Source organism: Panthera tigris, chromosome B3 (genome assembly GCF_018350195.1).
Source record: "Panthera tigris isolate Pti1 chromosome B3, P.tigris_Pti1_mat1.1, whole genome shotgun sequence".
In the NCBI taxonomy this organism is placed as follows: Eukaryota; Metazoa; Chordata; class Mammalia; order Carnivora; family Felidae; genus Panthera; species Panthera tigris.
Genome location: NC_056665.1, coordinates 116,346,459 through 116,364,252, shown reverse-complemented (window position 1 = coordinate 116,364,252; position 17,794 = coordinate 116,346,459). Strand labels below are relative to the sequence as shown.

Genomic DNA, 17,794 nt, shown 5'->3' with positions numbered 1-17,794 from the left:
TGTATGCAAATGCAAGGGTTTTTTTATGTTCTTTGCTGTCCTCCTGACAAACATTAAGAAAAAAACCTTTTTCTGAGATCCCACTGACATTTATTCCGATTTTTCTCCAAGTCAGTGTACCAAACCTCCTTTGAAATCTGAAATGACACATCAGTACTTTCCTGCTTTGTCTCCTGGCCTCTTGAGATGGAACTTCACCCACTCATACATGTTCTCTGCAACACTGCAGGGTCACCTAATCACCATGATTTTAACTTGTTCTCTTCGGATTCCATGAAAACCTCAATCCCCGTGGGTGAAAAGCAAATGATTAATTCACAAAGCCATCCAGCTGGCTGTTAACCTAGAATCTGGGTCTCTTCATTTGTTTTCAGCTCATTTGCTATTCGTTATTTCCGCAAAGTACAAAAGCTTCCTGCTGCGGTGACAGGTGCAACATTCAATTCTGGTTTCAGATTTTACAAACTTGCCACTTAGGCTTCTGGGGGAAACGAAAAAGGGTAGGAAACACAGACAACACCGGGATCTCTTACCTGTTGCTTGTTATTAGGTGTGTATGGCAGCATGGTGGAAACATGGAACATAATTTCATAGTCTTTGTATGTTGTATACAGAGAATGGGTTCCAGTGGAGTCAGCTACAGTAAAAAAAAATAGATATAATGATGAGATGACTGTAAGAATGGGAAAAATAGTTCATTTAAGAAAAATATCTCCAAAAAAAGAAAACAAAGGAAATCGTTTAGGATGAAAAGATGCTAGATAAGAACTAGCATCAGTGTTCTTACCCATTTTTTGTATCTGATTCTCTTTGGCAGTCCAGGGAACCCTGGGTCCCTTCTCAGAACAGTATTTATAAATGCACGAAACAAACTACATCTGATTTCAATAGAAATCAATTATACTGAGAAACAGTTATCAAAAATAATTTTAAACTATAATAGCATTAGATTTCTATAACAAGTTTTAGCAATTGATCGAACAGAACTACTATAATTCTGAAGTAGTGATGTGCATAAGCAGTAGTTTGAGGGATCTCCAAAAAAAAATACAATATGGAAATATCTATGCTCTCAACTTGCAATACAATCGTAGGTAGAACTTACGCAACTGTGGTTTGTTGCCCACATTCATAATTGAAGGAAGTCCTAAATTTTAATTAGGGGTCAGTGAAAACAAATGTAAAATGATTTCCCGTCCAAGTTCACACACCCCTGAACTCTGTCCACAGATGTCAGGTTAAGACCGCCTTTTCCAATATTTCTGATTCAAGCAAGAGAGTTGTTTTATTCTTAACAAACAGATGAAAACTTAATAGGTCTGTAACCTGAATAACAAAGGTATTATAAGCAATGTCCAACAAGTTTTTATAGACTGTGTTCTGCTTTCATCTTCCTTAAGGGAGAGCAACCTCTACTCCCTTAATCATCAACAAATCAATTGCCCAGAAATAACCAGAAACCAGAGAAGAGAATTATTAGCTGTCCAACCGAAAGGGAGCGTCTCTGGTCTTAAAGGACCTGGACTTGCAGGCTGCTAAATGACATTAGTGCGTTTGTTTGTTCATGCTGGGTAAATTCGAGCCTCATCAACCATACCGTTGAAGACCAGAACGTTTTACTGCACTTCGGGGAAGCTGCAAGACAAAGCCTCTGGTATACACCAAGAGGCAGTAGTTCTCAAAATTTAGCATGCACACTGGCATCTGGGGAGCTGGTTTAAAAGGCAGATTTGCATGCACCACCCCCAGAAATACTGCACAGTGGGTACAGGGCTGGGCAAAGGAATCTATTTTAATAAACACCCCCAGGGTGACTGTGATGCAGGAGCTCTGCTGCCCTTAGGCACTGCTCCACAAACAGACCACAATGGTGGCTTGCAGACAGGCTTGTAAACATGTTCTAGAGCCTGGAGCTTCAACCTCGAGCTTCTTGAAGGAACTTAATCTTTGAAGCTGACATAAAATGCAAAGGGTTAAAAACAAGCTAAAACTGAAATAAAGCACAGACTATTTTTCAAAAAATTGCTAAAATATGTACCAACAGAGCCTCCCAAGAAAAAAATATCTTCTAAATGCTAATGGCCACCAACACAAAAAACTATAAATTACTGCTATAAATGATTGGACTATCTAAGACACGCCTTAAGTACGAAGAACATATCTACTTTTAAGGGCTCTACTTATAAATAACTTCTGAACCGATTAGTACATTTTAAACCTTAAAGCGAATGTGTCAGCTTTGACGTGTACTTACATGTGTTTCAAGTCAATTTGGGGCAAAATTAATGAACTAGAAAAGAGACTGTCATCCAGAACTCATGTGTTACATTTTGCTTTGTATGTCTGCCTAATTCTAAAAGAATTACTGCCAGAGAGGAAAGCTGATGTGGAAGACAACCCTGAAGGTAAACTTGCTTTTCTACTTCTGGCCCGCTCTCGCTGTCCTTTCTGCGTGCCTCATTTATGTAACAGACGCTGCTTGACCAGCCTTTTTCTGGGGACCTCTGGAAACCCTCAAGTTTTGCTGATAATTTTAAACAGTTTGAACAGTTCCAAAAGCTTTAAAGGTGAAACAAGAGTCAAAACAATGAAATTTTCCTTTCCGAGCCATAAGGAATTTCAAAATCCTGAAAATACTATATAAGTAACCGAATTGTTAAACGTTACCAGAAAGAATGGAAAACGAATGTTTGCTATATTTCCCAAAGAATAAAGCATCCAATGTTTCTATTATTATATTTTTAGTGACCCGGAAACCCTGAAACCATGAAAAACTTAATTAGCTTGGCAATCAGGAAAAAATGAAAATGACAAAATTCCATTTTGCTCTGGGTAAAGAATATATATATTGAAAAATTTATAATGGGAAATATGCTTGAGAAGAGGGGTGGAAAGAAGATAATGCTCCTTCTTATCTGTATGGAGCTTTAAAAGTAAATTCGGGCATCTTATGGGTCATCTTGATAATCATGTGATTTGCCTCCAAATCATACTACCAGTGGGTGGCATATACCCACTAATAAGGTCAACATTCTATGCTAAGTCATGGAAAGTAAAATTTCTAATATTCAGTGTAGATGATAAGAAGACACTGAATAATTAAGGAACGATAATATTTTTCTCTGCTGCTTTCAAAAAGTGTAGATATGGGATAATATCCTACATTAGGCATTTCTATTTGAAGACTGTGATGAGAGAGCACAAGGCAAGCTGAGGACAAAGCACAAGTTCAGCACACCCTCCTCCCCTGCCCCCCAGGTGGGATACATGTGACATTCCTCAGGCACTCCGGGCTGCCCAAGAACAAAGGAAAGGAAAGAAAACAAATGGTCAACTGGTAAGAGATCACAGTCATGTAGGACACAAGTCTCCATCAGTTTATAAATGTCTTAGTAAATTACTAGAAAAAGGCAATCTTATCAATAGCCTAATCTCCAGAAACCTATAGACTCAGTTGCCTGGAGCCCCAACATCACCTTCCCCTCCACAGTGATGTGGGGAACAAAGGCAAGAAGGAAATGGCAGGTAAAATTAAATTTCTTTATAACCTGCAGCCCACTGACAAATACTTGAGACAAATATAGAGTATAACATTTCTCTAGGAATCCCCTACAGTTGTAATGTCTGATGCCTTACTAGAGGGAAAACAACCTTAGCTTGACAAGAGCTAGGCCTCTCGTGTATTATCAGTCTTTAGTATATGAAAGTCCTTCTGGAGGCCTCCTTTTTGCCTTTACCTCCCCCAGTTCCATAGCGTATCACCAGCCATTCTTCACAACTCCAGTGCAGCTCTTTCTGCCCATGGGTCCTGTCCCTGCACTTTAATAAAATCACCTTTTTGCACCAAAAACATCTCAAGAATTCTTTCTTGGCCATCGGCTCCAGACCCTCATCACTCCAAAACCCCATGAATGGTATGAATAGGTTAATACGTTTGTAGAGCAGTTTCAGAGACAGTGTCATAATCATCTCTGACTTCTCTTTTGGCCTCAACTCCTTTACTTTTCTGTAGGCATACGAATCTGGATAAGGAAAAGTAATTAGATTTTTTTTACAACCATTTTGCAGTCACTAACGGATGTATCCAGAGTTAAGAAAAGCTAGATGAAGGAAAACGGGCCTATGCAACTTGATTTCAGGAAAGTTCCTAGTTTTAAATATTTATGAACACAAGAGAAAAGTAATCTTGTTACCTAAACTCATGCAGACTAAATAAAGTCAACAGAAGGAAGAAAGCTTAAGTTCCATTTATTAAATGTCCTCACCATGAGAGAACACATCAAATGTAAGATGAAGTCAGATAGCCTGTAGATCTCATTTTTATCCTTTTATTTAACTTGAAATATAATCATTGTCAGTTGGCTGCTGGGGACCCACCCTTTAAGACCCCTGATCCCCTGTCTATGCAACCTTGCCTCAGGGTCTGGGGAATGCAGAAGTCAATGCTCAGAAACAGAGTCAGGGCCAAGAACGGACATCTGGAACACTGGCATCATTCGAGATGAGACACACTTCTGCCCTTGTGGCACTATTTCACTCACTCACTAATGAAGTATTTGGGGAAATCAAGAATTCTACCTGCTCTGGCATCTATCGTATTTGCTAATATTCTTTCAATGTACATTTAGACACAGCCAGCAGATGAGTTACTCTGCTTTAATGAGGGTGGAATAAAGAAGAGTTTATAGCAGTACCCTTGGCCACGGCAGGTGCATTCATATGGTGTCAGTTTCAGGATATGCGAGGGTGCATGTGAACATACCTGGGACTCAAGGCATCTCAAAATCAGTAGCACATTGAGAGATGACGAAGGACAAGATGGGTGTGGGGTTGGTACTTCGGAATCAGCCACTAGTATTTTCTACCAACTCCTCACTTTGCGAGACACCTGCAATTATCTGGCTTCCCAATTTGGAAGTAAGAAGATCTGAATTTGAATGCCAGTGGCATCTTTGCTAAATGACCACAAACAAATCACATCACCTCTCTGCCCATTGATATTCTTGTTGCTGGAAGGATTAAGCGAATTAACGTATGTAGAGGTGCTAGCCCACAAAAGATGCTCAGGAAATGTGTTGATTAGAATTTGGAATTTTGTGCAGTTGAGGTGAAAAGTGTAGTCTCCTTAAACAAGGACTTTTATGTATTTTCATTTCTTTGCCAAGCACATCCCAGAAACACTCAGAGGAAAAACCTTACGTTAAAGTAGTTTGAAGTTGAAGGAGGTGAAGAAAGAGTCCTTTCCTTCATTCATCAGTGTCTCTGACTCCAAATGCCCTTTGCATATGCAGAGCATTTAAACAATGCTAGTTTTACCCCCTTCCCTATCGAAGTTTAAATATTCCAAATACAGGAGGATTTATTTCCTTGGTTTTTAAAACGCTGCTAACAAAAGGGGGAAGCAACAAGCATTCACTAATACTACAGCAAATTAACGAAGGCAAGGCTTGGAAGGAATGCTTACAAAGGGCTCCTAAAGTCTCCTCTGTTCTGACTTGACAAACAAGCCTCGTTCAGGAAATGATTTCCCAAATAATAATCCATATGCACAGTTATAAATGAAGGTGGTCTCTAGCTTTCAAATAACACACTGCTTGGTGGGAAGTTTATTTTTGTATTTGCTGTAGAATGAGAGGACGGTAATTATCTAGAGGTTATACCATTCAAATAAGGAAACAAAGTAAGGAGGGGGAACAAAAACCCACTCCTGAAAATTTCTTCTTTGCAGAACTGTTCCACCCCGCCCCATTTGTAGCTTATTTGCTAAAAGACCTTACTTCTGAAAACAGGAAAATGGACTTTGTATGAAACACTGGCAAAGAGAAGAACCATTTCTTCTGAGCCTTTCCCTCTTTTACCAAAGTACTAAAATCTGAATATAATTGTAATGCATGACAAGTAGAGCTGTTTCATGAGTTGGCTTGGGTAATTTTAGCCCAAGGGCTGGAGAGAAACGGAAGAGTCACAGGCACAAGGCAGAGAGCCCTGGGCTTCACTGTATTTAATTCCACATTTATGCTTTCTCTGAACACCTCCTTAACCACAGCACTAACATCTGTTCCACCTCACTAGTGCTTCCTTGCTGTCTAACATTGGGCACGTTAATCTAAAGAAGCCAATTCTGTAAAATGGGGAGAACCAGTACCTAGTAAACACTTTGAGGAGTAAATGAAATGACAAACACACAGAATATCTGGGACCTCGGCTTCCACCAGAGGTAACTTGGTATATGGGACTTGTCCTCCCATCGTAAGTAACTAGAAAAACTGACGAAATATCTGAAACAACTTTTTTTCAGACATTTTACAATAGGCAGCATTGGATAGTGATCCCAGAGAAAAAAGAATAAAAGAAGATGAGCCCTCTGATCCCACCAGGTTTTCTACCTGGAGGAACTTTTGGAACAGCGGCACAGTGCACGGCTTTGAAGAGGGAAAGCCAAAATATACTGGAGTTCAGGAAGCCTGAGGTAGTTGATATTCGCAGGGCAGCGTACCAAAGGGGAGGAAACTACACAGTGAAAGAGGTTCAGAAATCCGCATAAGGGTCTCCTTGAGTCTTGGGCTCACGATGAAGCTGCACACACACAGAGGAAGATTCCACAAGCCAGGCAAAGGAAAACTATTAGGGTAGTGTACAGCATGGTGACCACGGTGAATAATACTGTATTGCATATCTGAAAGTTGCTAGGAGATCTTAGATGTTGTCATCGCAAGAAAAAAGATTGTTTGTAACCTTGTATGGTGACACATGTTAATTAGACTTGTGGTGGTGGTCATTTCACAACACATGCAAGTATTGGATCAATATGTTGTACACCTGAAACTAACATAATGCTGTATATCAATTATAACTCAGTAAGAGAAAGAGGGAAAAACTATTAGGCAAAGAAAAACCACCAAAGAATCGTAAGGCAAACAATTCTCACGGCTGACACAGGGTTGGAAGGCACTCAAGTTCTAACCAGCCACAGTAAAGAGACCTCATTGAATATGCAGGTCCTCAGACATAAGAAAAGTCATGCCTTAGTAGCAGAGCTACATTAGAGAGTAAACACTGCCCTGGGTATGCTTAAGAACAAGATTCATAAAGATCAAGCTGTTTTGTAAGTAACTTAACTGCTCACCAAAGCAAAACTCAACACTCTTTGAAGAAGACAACACAATCTAGACACTCAACCAGAAAACATTCAGAATATACACTCTCCAATCAAAAGTAACCAGATACATGCAGCACTAAAATGTAACTCAAAAGCAAGAGAAGATTTGTTAAATGGAGGCTTCAAATGACAAGGACGAGAGAATTAGCATGCAGAGACTTGAACACAGCTATCATAAATACATCAAGGAGGGGCACCTGGGTGGCTCAGTCGGTTAAGTGTCCCAACTCTTGAGTTGGGCTCAGGTCATGATCTCGTGGTCGTAGGATTGAACCCTGCATCTGTGCTGGGATGCAGAGCCGGGAGGCTGCTCGGGATCCTCTCTCCCTCTAGCCCTCCCCCGCTCACGCATTTTCTCTCTCTCTCTCTCTCTCTCTCTCTCTCTCTCTCTCTCTCTCAAAATAAACACTAAAAAAATAAAATAAACATATTCAAGGATTTAAAGGACAACATGAACCTAATGAAGATAAACTAGATAACTGAGAAGAGGACCAAATGCAATTCTGGCTTCTGGAGATGATAATATCTCAAATGAAAATTTCACTGGACTGGATTAACAGCAGATTAAGACACTGTAGAAGAAAAGCACAGTGAACTTGGAAGATATACTAATAGGAATTATCCAAATGGAAGCACAGGGAAAAAAAGTTTAAAAAAAATTAAAACAGCTTCATTAACCTGAGGTACACTAGTGAGTGATCTAATGTATGTATAATTGGAAATTCAGAAGATGGCAACAGAAAAAAAATGAAGATTGGCAATTACTACTTTTATTTGATGGAAACTATGAACCCACAGATCCAATCACACCTACACTGTCATATGTACAAGAAGTGATCCTACAGGAACACTTGTCCTGGAAAACATTTTCTCTTACTTATTATTTATTTATTTTGAAGATTTTTTTTTTTTTTTTAGTTTATTTATTTTGAGAGAGAGAGAGCTAAAGAGAGAGAGAGAGAGAAAGAGAGAGCACAAGCATGGGAGAGACAGAGAAATTGGGGGGGGGGGGCGGAGGAGGAGAGAAAGAATGGGTCCCAAGCAGGCTCCACACTCAGTGCGGAGCCTGATACAGGGCTCGAACTCATGAACCATGAAGTCGTGACCTGAGCTGAAATCAAAAGTGAGACGCCGGACTGAGCCACCCAGGTGCCCCAGCATTTTCTGTTTTTAATGATTATACTGAAAGAGAGAGTTTCCTGACACAAAGTAAGGTTAGACAAAACGTGGTGAGATTATCTTCTAGCACACAGAGCAAAATCTTATCTTTGGGGGTGCCATGGCCAATGAGAAGCTGTGGGACGTGCAGAGACTGGTTTTGACACTACTGGCTTGAAGTAAGAGAGATAAACATGCAAACTGCCTCTTTTAGAGCTTTACGATAGAAATACTTTCCGACTTTTTGTTCCCTGGAAGAAATCTGACACTCTGAAAGGACAGAAAAAGAAACTGTCTGCTCATTTCTCTGCTCATCAGCTATGCCCTGAAAGGTTACTAGGGGTCTTAAAGGAGGGCACCACAGTGAAAAGGAACCCTTCCCTGCTGAATATTACAGAACAAGTATGCTGCTAGAGGAGGTCAGCTAACCCAGGCTTATCCCCCTCTAGCCTGTGCAGCTATTGGGATTTTGAGGCAAAATATGCGTACGGTGCTTATTTTGTTTATTTCAGTGTCTTACTTGATGCCACACTGCTTAAGTATGGTCTTGCTATACTTTTCTCATGTTGCCTTTCATCATCAAGAGGCGGCTGGGAATGTGTGAACAAATAATACACAGTCTTAATCAATTTCCAATCTGGCCATTCATGCATAGAAGCAGGGTGCTTAGTACACTCTTCCCAGAAGCTTTCATATAGCTCTTCGTGGTGGTGGTAATTTATAGAACACTGCAAACTAGGACAACATGAATGAAGCGTATAGGGCAAATGTCAGAAAATCTGGGAAAGAAGAGTTCAGGACGTATTAAGATTTAACGTTTTACGCAATTGCAAGTAGAGTATGGAACGCTAAAATAATATTTAAGAGTCTAGGCTATTTATGGGCTTTAATAGTCTCTCCTGCATGTCGTTTCCAAGTTGGCAACAGCAAAACCATGGCAACAGGAAATTCTTCCCTGCAGTGGAGTTTATGAATGCTTTTCTGTTTTCATGACTCAACTCCTTATTTAATTTCCTGTACAGAAAATCGGAGATTACTATAGACTGCCATACAGATGTGCTAATCCAAAGACCCTCTCAAAGAAAAACAGGTCATAGGTGTCCATGGATGGATTCTGAGATAAAATTTAAAACTGCCTCCTCACAGACACACAGCAGACATCAACATACTGTAACCTAAACAGATGTTGGAGAACGTAACTACTTTATTAACGGCGTGGGGAATGGGAGCGCACAACCTTGTGTGTTCATGAGCCATAGCTAAAGAGACTGTTCCAGTATTGTGCTCTTAATCAACATATTTCAGGAGCCAAACTAATACCAAAGCTAAGAGGCCTATTTCCTTAGGGATTCAATTAGAGTACGAACAATAAAAATAGAAAAGAGGCAAACAAAAAAACCTCAATCTTAATAGAAGACAAAAATGAATAAGAAAACCCTTATCATGAAGATTGACTGCATCCATACGCATGGGGATTACAAGATAAATCAATGAAAGTAAAAAATTCCGGGGCTTATGACCAGATGGCTACAAGATTCTGGAAGTTTTAGTCGCTCTAACATTCACCTAACTATAGTGACATTTACACGACCCTACCCAGGAGCAATCCCGCGTGAGTTGCACCCCTGCCCTATCGCTCCATCCACGCTGCTGAGAACACCGTTTCTTTTTAACAGTCCGATCCTAGCTACTCTGATTACAGTCATCAAATGTCCTGGGGCCGCGTCCTCCTTCTCTGGCTTCCTCTCCCCTGTCCCCGGCGGTGTTCTGCAGTAAACGGCAATATTGTTTTATGGGCAATCTAGCAGATGAACATCAACACAGCAGGGCGGAAATAAGCCTAGCAGGAGAGTGTAAGTATTTCTTACTTTTGGTGTCAAGCTGTGCACGGTACTTCTCAAATCCTTTGAGCCGAACGCGTTCTCCCAACAGCTGAAGGAATTCCTCAAAGGCTGGGCCGGCTGACTCATTGTTGTAGATCTCTTCTTCGGTGCTCTGTCCAGCTCTGCAGTACATGATGCCTACCTTCTGCTGATAGTTCAGCTGCGAAGAGAGGCGGTACGAGGCATATAAATACAGGCAGACCCAACAGGCACATGAAAAGATGTTCAACGTCGCTCCTCATCAGGGAAATACAAATCAAAACCACACTCAGATATCACCTCACACCAGTCAGAGTGGCCAAAATGAACAAATCAGGAGACTATAGATGCTGGAGAGGATGTGGACAAACGGGAACCCTCTTGCACTGTTGGTGGGAATGCAAACTGGTGCAGCCGCTCTGGAAAGCAGTGTGGAGGTTCCTCAGAAAATTAAAAATAGACCTACCCTATGACCCAGCAATAGCACTGCTAGGAATTTACCCAAGGGATACAGGAGTACTGATGCATAGGGGCACTTGTACCCCAATGTTTATAGCAGCACTCTCAACAATAGCCAAATTATGGAAAGAGCCTAAATGTCCATCAACTGATGAATGGATAAAGAAATTGTGGTTTATATACACAATGAAATACTACGTGGCAATGAGAAAGAATGAAATATGGCCTTTTGTAGCAACGTGGATGGAAATGGAGAGTGTGATGCTAAGTGAAATAAGCCATACAGAGAAAGACAGATACCATATGGTTTCACTCTTATGTGGATCCTGAGAAACTTAACAGAAACCCATGGGGGAGGGGAAGGAAAAAAAAAAAAAAAAAAAAAAGAGGTTAGAGTGGGAGAGAGCCAAAGCATAAGAGACTGTTAAAAACTGAGAACAAACTGAGGGTTGATGGGGGGTGGGAGGGAGGGGAGGGTGGGTGATGGGTAGTGAGGAGGGCACCTTTTGGGATGAGCACTGGGTGTTGTATGGAAACCAATTTGACAATAAACTTCATATATTGAATAAATAAATAAATAAATAAATAAATAAATACAGGCAGATCCACTGTGCCCCACTGAGATGCTCCTAACTCCTGGAGGGCACATGCCCAGCATGGCTAACAGGTCTCTTCTCTTCAAATCCTTCTGTTTTAATCCTTCTGTCCTCTAATCCAAAAAGTAACAGTGGAACCAGCATCTGTAATTATAATCTTCACAAATTAAGAGAAAAGGTCAGGAAGATGAATTGAAATTTTCTGTATGTCAAGATAATACATCATGAGAACAGATGTTGATACTTTAGGGAATTTTCTCTGAGTGGATTACAAAGTACAAAATGAGGCTATAAAAAAAAATAACAACAACAGTTGGACAACAAAAGGTAATTCTTTTTCAATAATTTCCGCCTTTTAAAAAGGGAAGGCTGGGGCACCTGGGTGGCTCAGTCGGTTAAGCATCTTGGTTTCAGCTCAGGACATGAGCTCATGGTTCGTGAGTTTGAGTCCCACATCAGGCTCTGTGCGGCTAGCACAGAACCTGCTTGGGATTCTCTCTTTCTCCCTCTCTCTCTGCCCCTCACCCACTTGCTCTCTGTCTCTCTCAAAATATAATAAGTGAACTTTAAAAAAAATAAAAATTGAAAAAAATAAAAAAGGAAGTCCTTACAAATTTAAAAGCAGAATTCCACTACACAAAAAATACTTTAAAATTGTATCTTTTAAAATTCATATCGTTTTGGACTAAGCAGCACATTAATGTTCTTGCTAATTTTTTTTTTTCTGGTAAAACTGGGAAAGATTTCTCTCCCAATGCCATTTTTCCAATATACTAAATTATAAACCTCAGTTATATCTTTCTTAGAGCACTACCATCATCAACAATGTACTTTTCAAATATTTTTCTAAAAGATGAGTGCCTGAATAGAAACTTTAAAAGGGGCTTCATAATGGCAAATCAGCTAGTGGCAAACAATCCTTCCTCAGAGACAGTTAAAATGAAGCATTCAAGGGACTTAAATATGATGCGACATTAATCAAAATATTTACTCATCATTGAGAAGTCTAGTCATTCTGCAAACAAATTTTAAGGTGGTATTAGTCATTTAACAAGACTTTGTGTGTTGTTCTCAATACAAAAATTTAGACTTTGGGGGCGCCTGGATGGCTCAGTCGGTAAAGGAGTCGACTCTTGATTTCGGTTCAGGTCATGATCTCACAGTTCTGTCCGTGAGTTCGATCCCCACATTGGGCTCTGAGCTCACTGCGCAGAGACTGCTTCAGATCTTCAGTCTCACTCTTTCTGTCCCTTCCCTGCTTGCACTCTCTTTCTCTCAGAAATAAATACACGTTAAAAAAAATTTTTTTTTAAATATAGACTTTTAATTCTCTACTGAAATCGAGGCAATCCACACTGCTTTGGCCTATATCCAGAGCAGCACCATGACTGCTGCCTCAGGCAATTTTTATCTCGTAAAAAACGAAAGGGAAGAAAGGGACGGTTAGAGGCAAAATTGTAACAGCTAACATTTATTGAATACCCGCTGTAAGCCAATCATTGTTTAGTACTCAAGATACATTAGCTTATCTTCATAACAGCCCATAAGACAATTAATTATTCCTGGGTGACAGATAAGTGAAGGCGGAGACTGGAAAAGGAAGTAACTAGCCCAGTAGGGAGAGACACAAGACCACAAATTGTCAGTCCTGTGATTCAGCTCTCTTAAATATTACCACGACTCAACCAGGCTCGATTTCTATCGCTGCAACATCCGCCACAGCCCCGTATTTGCAATTCTGAAGTTGAGAGGTAAAAACAAAATGTAAGCAAACACTTTTGGCAGTAAAACTTGATATGGACTGACATTAATACTTCTGGTTTATTTCTCATTGTGTGACTTCACATTTCTCCCCCCTGGGGAAATACTTATGTGATTGTGGGGTGTTGTCTCAGATCCCATTGGGAATATTACTACATGCTGTATACATCCCCTGGACATTTCTGAGCTCTGAAACGCATCCAGCTCTTACCGTTTCACATAAGGGACTGTGAACCTGAACTACCCTTTCCAACTTTCTAAACCAGATGATTCAGAATAGTAACAGGAAAATGTCACAGGGGACAAACTCTTGTTTGCTTTCCTCCCTCCACTGCACACAACCTTGTTGACAAGGAAGCTCCGTGGCCTTTACATGACCCAGAGACATGAGAGCTCCCTAGGAGTGCTCTAATCGCGCAGAATTGGCTCTACCTTTCTCCGCCTCCTCCAACAAGCAGAAGGTAAAGTTCCCAGTCTGAAATTAGCAAATAACTGGATACGGTGATACTGGAATATTTTCAAAATAGCACGTGACATCACACCATTTCTATTTCATCATGGACAAAAGCACATCTAGGACTTAGTTCATTTCTGTATACCACACGTAGGAAAGTCGAAACAGTGCACACCACTGACATTTCACCCTTCTCTCGGCTGGCCGCCTTCAAATGTCTGAATGTGGCTAATGCTGGCAGGAGGGCTCCCACAGGTAGAGACCTCAACTTGGCTTTAGAATCAATCTGAGTACCTACCCTAGTAAGACTTAACAAATAAAAAAATAGCGGTAGCCTCCATGTCAGTTACAAAATAGTCCTTAATACAGCCAGACCCTTACTGTCTCCCTGCAGGGAGAGCTATCAAAGAGACAAAGCAATGCGGCGAAAGCAAGGGGTTTGGACTATTTGCTGTTTGGCTCTGTGCCTCCCAGATCAGCCTTTCTCATGCAACAATGTACAACAAAGTCACCCTGTTCAACAGAAAGCATCACAGGAGCACTGGATTTGTGGATGGCTTTTTAAAACTTCTCAGATAAAGGCCTAAGATTTCACTATGCAACATTCAGAGGCCTTCATTTATGTAAGAAAGGAGTTCACTGCAGAGAAAAGTAAGGAAACTTCCCCCAAACCACTGGAGAAGCTGAATCCAAGGACAATGAGACAATGTGCCGCCTTCTTTTGACTGATTTCTCATACTCTAGTGAACTCCACCGGCAGCCAGGAGAACCAAGTGATGTCTGCTGCTTGTGAAAAGAAGGAGCCTTTAAGAGGATTAGGAAATCTGTTAGAATGTCAAATGTCCTTCGTTTAGGAATTGTGCCGAATGTCACCGCTCTATCCTCTAACGTGACAATATTCTTGGTTTCCACTGCAATTAAGTCAAGGTAGGTGGCATTCTCTGAACGCAGGCTCCTGTAATCTTAGTTAGCAACCATGTTCTCTGCCAGAATGAGAGGAGCTGTTGAGGAGGAGTTATGTAAATGTAACAAGCAACATTTCAAGGGAAAGAGCAAATGTAAATGGAGTCAGAGCTGCGGATTGGGGTTTTGAGTTAGGAGGTTACGTAAAACAGCACCCTTTTTTTTGAGAGACGGGCACAAACACACGCGTATGGGTTTACACATACGAATACGTACTACTTCCATGTGATGCTCAAAATGGAGTCATGATGACACCACAAGCCATTCTGAGAACACGCTGTGTTTATCCACAGTTCAGGATTTTTGCTTTGGGTAAGCCCAGGATCATGCTATACAATTCCATGCTTGCCAGGGAGCATTATGGATGTGTCTGGACACTCCACAAATGCTATAAAAAAGAATCACGGCCAATCCTACAGGACACAGGTTGTCTCTGAGATGAAGGCCTCGAGTCTGGATAAAGCAAAGTGTCCCGAGGACCCGCCGAAAGTGACGCGGGCTCTCACAGCTCAGGACCAACTGTACGTAAAATTGTTCTTCCTCTGATAAAGTGGATACTTCAACACAGAATCAAAGAAACGAATACTGCAATCTGATTTCCATAGCCCTGAGTTTCTGGAAAGATGGGATGATAAAGTCAGAGCCCTCCACCAGGAGAAACAGATTTGAAGAACCCGCTTCTCAGAGAACTGGTCTGAGGTTCGGCATTTTCACCTCTTCTTGCCTGCTGTCACGGCCTTGGGAAGGTCACTGGGGTGGCAAAGAGCACGAGAACAACCCAGTTCTTAAATTCTTATAAAACTTTTACAGGGTCTGATTTAATCCAGAAATTTAAAACCGTCACTAAAAGGTGCTTACTTTACTGTGAGGCAGTTCTCAGAGTGTGGGCTGTGAAGCCTTGAGGAAGCCTGAATGCTACTCTGGGACACAGATATTTGGGAACAGTTTGATCCCTACAGTTCCTGCTTTTTATTAAACTGTTAGGTCATACAACAGCAGTGTTTAAGCTGAGGGTAATTTTGCCCCACTCACTATTGAGGCAAAACTATTGTGAGACTACTCCCCGCCATGTGAACTATGAGGTTCTCCAGTCGACCCAGTGGATGCAAAAACTGTCCTCGGCTTTGTGGGGGGACTGAGGCTTTGCCTCCCTAAACCTGTAGGGGGCTTCTCAAGGCTCCTCCAGCAGTTTCCTCAAATGCATGCACTTACCCCTCCTGGGCCTCCCTGGACTCACCTGTAAGTCTCCACTCAGGGAGACTCCTTGGGCATTCCCTGCCCCCGCCCGGCCATGCTCCTCCCTGTGCTGTAGTCTGCAAACTCTTTAGGCAGAAAGCTGGGGTGACCTTACCCTTCATTTAATCTGTGCCCCAGCTCCCAGAGATCACTGTCCTTTGCTGCCTAATGCCCAATGTCATAAAAACCACAGTTTCATTGTGTGCCTACTTTTAAAAAAGTTGTTTCAGGTGGGAAGGTAAATCCAGTCCTTCTTTCTTAATCCTAGATGGAAGCAGAAATCTGGGGCGCCTGGGTGGCTCAGTCGGTTAGGCGGCCGACTTCGGCTCAGGTCATGATCTCGCGGTATGTGAGTTCGAGCCCCGCTTCGGGCTCCGTGCTGACAGCTCGGAGCCTGGAGCCTGTTTCGGATTCTGTGTCTCCCTCTCTCTCTGACCCTCCCCCGTTCGTGCTCTCTGTCTCAAAAATAAATAAACGTTAAAAAAAAAAAATTAAAAAAAAGAAATCTACCCTTGAGTTTTTGTCAACTTCATTGGTATATAACTTCTGAACAGTTAACTGCATCCATTTGATTTAATGAGTTCTAACACATCTGTACCACCATTAAAATATAAAATTATTTCCATCATCTCCAAGTTTCCTGGTTCCTGTGTACAGCCCATCCCTGCATCAACTAACTCAAGTGATCAGTTTCTCCCCCCAACTATAAATTAGTTTTGCCTACATCTTGAAAGAATATTTTTATTGGGGAAAATCCATTGTGAGAGTTACTCTTTTGGCACTCTAGAAACTCCTGGCGGCTTCTACCTTTTCTTTATGCTTCACAGCCCAACAAATGGCTGATTTTAACAGCTAGTTGTCCTATTCTTCTTTGAAGGTGTTTCCCGCCCCCCCCCCCCCCCCCGGCTATTTAAGATTTTTTCCCTTTTTCTTCTAAGTTCAGAAATTTTGATTCTGATGGACATATGCCTAATTTTCTTTGTATTCATCTTGCTTAGGGCAGGAAGAGCTCCATGAATCCATCTTAATTCATTGTCTTTCATTGGTTCTGGAAATCTTCTACCGGTATTTCTTCAAATATTGATTCTGTCCCCTAAATAATGCTTTACTTGGTTTCCTCCTGGGAATTCCATTATATATATGTATTTCACTCTGGCCCAATGTGTTTTAGGTACTTTTCTGTATTTCTCATATTTTTTGTCTCCATTCTTCAGTTAAAATTATTCTGGTAACTGCACCCCTAGGTTTATTGCAACATTATTTACAGAGCCAAACTATGGAAGCAGTCTGAATGCCCATCCACTGATGAATGGATAAAGATATGGGGTGTGCATATGTGTGTGTGTATGTATGTATGTGTATAAACACATGTGCATGCGCGTGTACACACACACACATTCATAAAGTATTATATAGCCATAGAAAAGGAATGAAATCTTGCCATTTACAACAACATGGATGGATCTAGAGAATATAATGCTAAATGAAACAAGTCAGTCAGAGAAAGACAAATACCACATGACCTCATTCATATGTGGAATTTAAGAAACAAAACAAATGAACAAAGGGAAAAAGAGAAACCAGGAAACAGATTCTTAACTATACATTTTTTTTAATGTTTATTTATTTTTGAGAGAGACAGACAGAGTACAAGTGGGAAAGGGGAAGAAAGAGAGATGGAGACACAGAATCTGAAGCAGGCTCCAGGCTCTGAGCTGTTAGCACAGTCCTATGTGGGGCTCGAACTCCTGAACCGTGAAACCATGACCTGAGCCAAAGTCAGACGCTTAACTGACTGAGCCACCCAGACGCCCCCAAGCTCTAAACTATAGAGAACAAACTGATAGTCAACAGAGGAGACTTGGGAGGGGGTAGAGGGGGAACTAGGGGATGAAGATTAAAGAGAACACTTACAGTAAATGTTGTCACGAAGAGAAGAGAAGAGAAGAGAAGAGAAGAGAAGAGAAGAGAAGAGAAGAGAGAAAAAGGAAAAGAAAAAGAGAAATGATTTTTTCTCTTCTGCTCTAATATGCTCTTAAACACATCTATTTAAATTTTAACTTTTGCCTTTGTTTTTCCACTCCAGATTTTCAATGACTGTTTTACAGATTCAGTGATCCCTGAACTCCGTTTTTTATTTCTGCAG

General features: G+C 41.1%; 1 protein-coding gene across 10 annotated transcripts in view; it reads right to left on the bottom strand.

Annotated features, from left to right (window-relative positions):
* The window catches only part of SIPA1L1 (signal induced proliferation associated 1 like 1), a 362,769-nt gene that overhangs the window by 77,402 nt on the left and 267,573 nt on the right, over window positions 1–17,794 (bottom strand). For all 10 annotated transcript variants that reach the window (XM_042990031.1, XM_042990035.1, XM_042990026.1 and 7 more), the window contains 2 exons: window positions 10,186–10,360; window positions 534–637 (listed from right to left, as the gene is read on the bottom strand). In XM_042990031.1, coding sequence (XP_042845965.1) covers window positions 534–637; window positions 10,186–10,360 — 279 coding nt within the window. The remainder of the gene's footprint in view (window positions 1–533; window positions 638–10,185; window positions 10,361–17,794) is intronic.